General features: G+C 50.9%; 1 protein-coding gene across 1 annotated transcript; it reads right to left on the bottom strand.

The window, feature by feature from the left end:
* Positions 1-1,914: 1,914 nt before the first annotated feature.
* On the bottom strand, positions 1,915-2,978 carry LOC119921234 (olfactory receptor 5B21-like). The gene is made up of 4 exons (XM_038741568.1): positions 2,702-2,978; positions 2,415-2,663; positions 2,330-2,380; positions 1,915-2,051 (listed from the first exon to the last, which is right to left on the bottom strand). Exons 1-4 carry the CDS (start codon positions 2,976-2,978, stop codon positions 1,915-1,917), a joined length of 714 nt encoding a protein of 237 aa, XP_038597496.1.
* Between the last annotated feature and the right edge of the window lie 526 nt (positions 2,979-3,504).

Genomic DNA, 3,504 nt, shown 5'->3' with positions numbered 1-3,504 from the left:
TAAATAAATAAATAAATGGAGTAATAAATATGTACAAACATATATACATATATACAGGTGCTGTGGGGAAGGGAAGGAGGTAAGATGGGGGGATGGAGAGGGGGACGAGGGGGAGAGGAAGGAACGGGCTCAGTCTGGGAAGGTCTCCTGGAGGAGGTGAGCTCTTAGTAGGGTCTTGAAGGGAGGAAGAGAGCTAGTTTGGCGGATGGGCAGAGGGAGGGCATTCCAGGCCCGGGGGATGACGTGGGCCGGAGGTCGATGGCGGGACAGGCGAGAACGAGGTACGATGAGGAGAGTAGCGGCAGAGGAGTGGAGGGTGCGGGGTGGGCTGTAGAAGGAGAGAAGGGAGGAGAGGTAGGAGGGGGCGAGGTGATGAATAGCCTTGAAGCCCAGGGTGAGGAGTTTCTGCCTGATGCGCAGATTGATTGGTAGCCACTGGAGATTTTTGAGGAGGGGAGTAATATGCCCAGAGCGTTTCTGGACAAAGATAATCCGGGCAGCAGCATGAAGTATGGATTGAAGTGGGGAGAGACATGAGGATGGGAGATTAGAGAGAAGGCTGATGCAGTAGTCCAGAAGGGATAGGATTAGAAGTCAGGTCCTCTGATTCCCAGACCCAGGCTCTTCCCACTATAATCCGTGAAGCACATACTACAATAGCGCTCATTACAGTGCTCCGCACACAGCAAGCGCTCAATAAATACGATTGAATGAATAGTAAGTCATACCTTTCCTTCCCTCGAGTAACGTACAGTATAATGGAGATTCATGAGATCAATCTGTCAGTGATAGGTACTGTACTAAATGCTTGGAAGAGTACAAGATACTTGTCCCAGGCCCTCGAGAAATTTACAAGCCAAAGGAGATAAAGTGCAATCAATTTTGCTCTTTTCAGTCTATCACAGATCTACTGTGTGCTAGAAACTGCACTAAATGCTGGGGTGGTGCATAAAAGAGTAGCAAAACACATCACGATAATAATAATAATAATGCTAATAATAATAATAATATTTGTCAAGTGCTCACTATATGCCAAGCACTGTTCCTAATACTGGGGTAGGTACAAGATAATCAGGTTGTCCCACGTGGGGTTCACAGTCTTCATCCCCATTTTCCAGATGAGGCAGCTGAGGCACAGAGGAGCACAGTGCATCATCAGCATCAACACAATGACATTCGTTAAGTGCTTACTCTGTGTCAAGCACTATACTAAGCACTGTGGTAGATATATGCTAAACAAATGGGACTCAGTTCACAGTAAAAGGGGCAACATGATTTGAATTTCCATTTTATACAAAAAGAAACTGAAGCCCAAAAAGTGAAGTGACGAGCCCAAGGTCACACAGCAGGCAAGTGGCAGAGCTGAGAGCAGAATCCAGGTCCTCTGACTTCCAGGCCCGTGCTCTATCCACTTGGCTACATTGTTTCTCTAAACTGGTCTATACATTTGTGTATATCTATCAGTCAGGCAGGCAAGCAAGCAGTCATACGTACTGAGCACTGGCTGTGCAGAGCACTGTACCAAGCACCTGGAAGAGTACAATAAGTTTACAGACAACACGGGGAGGCAGACATTAAAATAAATTATAGATTCAGTGTCCTTTTAAACCTTTATTCTGGGTCCACCAGCTGTCAGCCCCTTTTGATCTGAGAGCTACACACTAGAACTACAGTCTAGAGACCTAAAGTGACTGGCCCAGGGTCACACAGCAAGTGGGAGGGGAAACCAGGATCATAACCCAGTGCGAGCTGTTTGTGGGCAGGGAAAAGGTCTGCTTATTGTTATATTGTACTCTCCCAAGTGCTTAGTACAGTACCTTGCATGCAGTACTGTGCACACAGTAAGCACTCAATAAAGACAATTGAATGGAAGAAGGAATGAAAGGAAGCGCTCAATTAAAGAAATTGAATGATTCATGAATGAAGTCCTCTGACGTCCAGCTCCGTGAGCTTTCCACTATGCAACCCTGCTTCCGAGGAGTGTAAGCTCCCCTTGGACAGGGAATGAGTCTTCTGTTTCGGTTTACCGAGGGCCCAGTCCAGCGCACCGACTCCCGGGGGAGCCCAGTCCATAGCGGTCCTATGGGTGCCAAGGAGACGCCATCGGGCCTAACCTCTGATACAGCAACTTCCATAGGGCCCCCTTGACCTCCTCATTCCTCCGGTTATCGATGAGGGAGAGTCGAGGACGCCATAAAGCATGCCCATGAGCCAGTCACTTCTGGGAGAGTGACCAGAAGACGACCTGATGTAGGTGAAGATGACAGGGCCATAGAAGAGGCCGACGGCCACATTCAGTAGGTGCAGGTGGACCAGGCCCAGCGCTTACCCTCGGCCAAAGGGCTCTTCAGGATGGTGGCTATGACGAGGACGTAGGAGCCTAAAGTGATGGAGAAGACGCCGATCCCGCCCACCGCCAAAGCGGGATAGGCCCGTCACCAGAGGGACGTCGCAGTAGTACTGGTCCACCAGGTTGGAGCGGCACAAGAACATCGTGAAGGTGAAGGACACGTGCAGAGGGGACTTGAGGAAGCGGGTCGGCCAGGCTCCGGCCACCAGCACGACGTACACCCTCCCGTCAATGTGAACATCATAGTGGAGAGGGCGGAGGACGGCCAATAGATGCTCAGAGGCCGACACGTCCAGGAGGAAGACGTTCTTCCCTGTCGGGGCCACCAAGAAATAGAGCTGAAGGACGCACCCGGCCAACGAGATCGCCTGTCTCCGGTGGCGAGGCCCCGCAGTATCTTAGGCACCGCGGCCGTGGGGTGGGAGACGTCCAGCAACGACAGGTTGACGAAAAAGAAGTAAATGGGCGAGTGGAAATGGCGGTCGGTGTAGAAAGCGAGTAGGAGGACACCGTTGGCCAGGGGCGTGGCCGAGTAGATGACATCGAAGGCCGCGAATCGCACCTCCGGCCGGTCCGACAGTCTCTTCAGGAGGAAGCCGATCACCCCGGTCCTGTTGCCCTCTGCCATTCTCTTGCGGTGAACTCGATCCGACCGCGGGCAGGAAGGACCAGGGAGCTAATCGCGTTCATCTTCTGGGTGACCTCGGGCGAGTCGCTCCACTTCTCTGGGCTTCGGTTTCCTCATCTGTAAAATGGAGGTTGGGACTGTGTCCTGTTTTATTAGCTTGAACCTACCCCAGAGCTTAGTACAGTGCCCGGCACACGATAAGTGCTTAACAAATACCCTAAAGAAAAAAGACATATCTGTGGAGTGGGACAGGTCTGGGTCTGGAAGGCAGAGCACCTGGGTTCATTCATTCATTCATTCAATCGATAGTTATTGTGCGGTAACTGTGTGCAGAGCACTGAACTAAGCGCTTGCAAAGGACAATTCGGCAACTGAGACAATCCCTACCCAACAACGGGCTCACAGTCCCGACTCTACCATTTGCCTGCTGAGTGAACTTAGACAAGTCATTTCACCTTTCTGGGTCTCATCTTCCTCATCTATGAAATGGGGATTCCCTACCCATTCTTCTTCCTCCTTAGACTAT

Source organism: Tachyglossus aculeatus, assembly GCF_015852505.1.
Source record: "Tachyglossus aculeatus isolate mTacAcu1 chromosome 12 unlocalized genomic scaffold, mTacAcu1.pri SUPER_6_unloc_2, whole genome shotgun sequence".
Lineage (NCBI taxonomy): Eukaryota > Metazoa > Chordata > Mammalia > Monotremata > Tachyglossidae > Tachyglossus > Tachyglossus aculeatus.
The sequence above is the reverse complement of the archived record's forward strand: the minus strand, read 5'-3'. Positions and strand labels throughout refer to the sequence as shown.

Coding starts and splice junctions, on each gene's coding strand:
- LOC119921234 (XM_038741568.1), bottom strand. CDS start 2,978: ATGGCAGAGGGCAACAGGACCGGGGTGATCGGCTTCCTCCTGAAGAGA. Junction 2,664..2,701: donor CAGGCGATCTCGTTGGCCGG/GTGCGTCCTTCA, acceptor TGGCCCCGACAG/GGAAGAACGTCTTCCTCCTG. Junction 2,052..2,329: donor GAAGAGCCCTTTGGCCGAGG/GTAAGCGCTGGG, acceptor CTCCCCCGGGAG/TCGGTGCGCTGGACTGGGCC.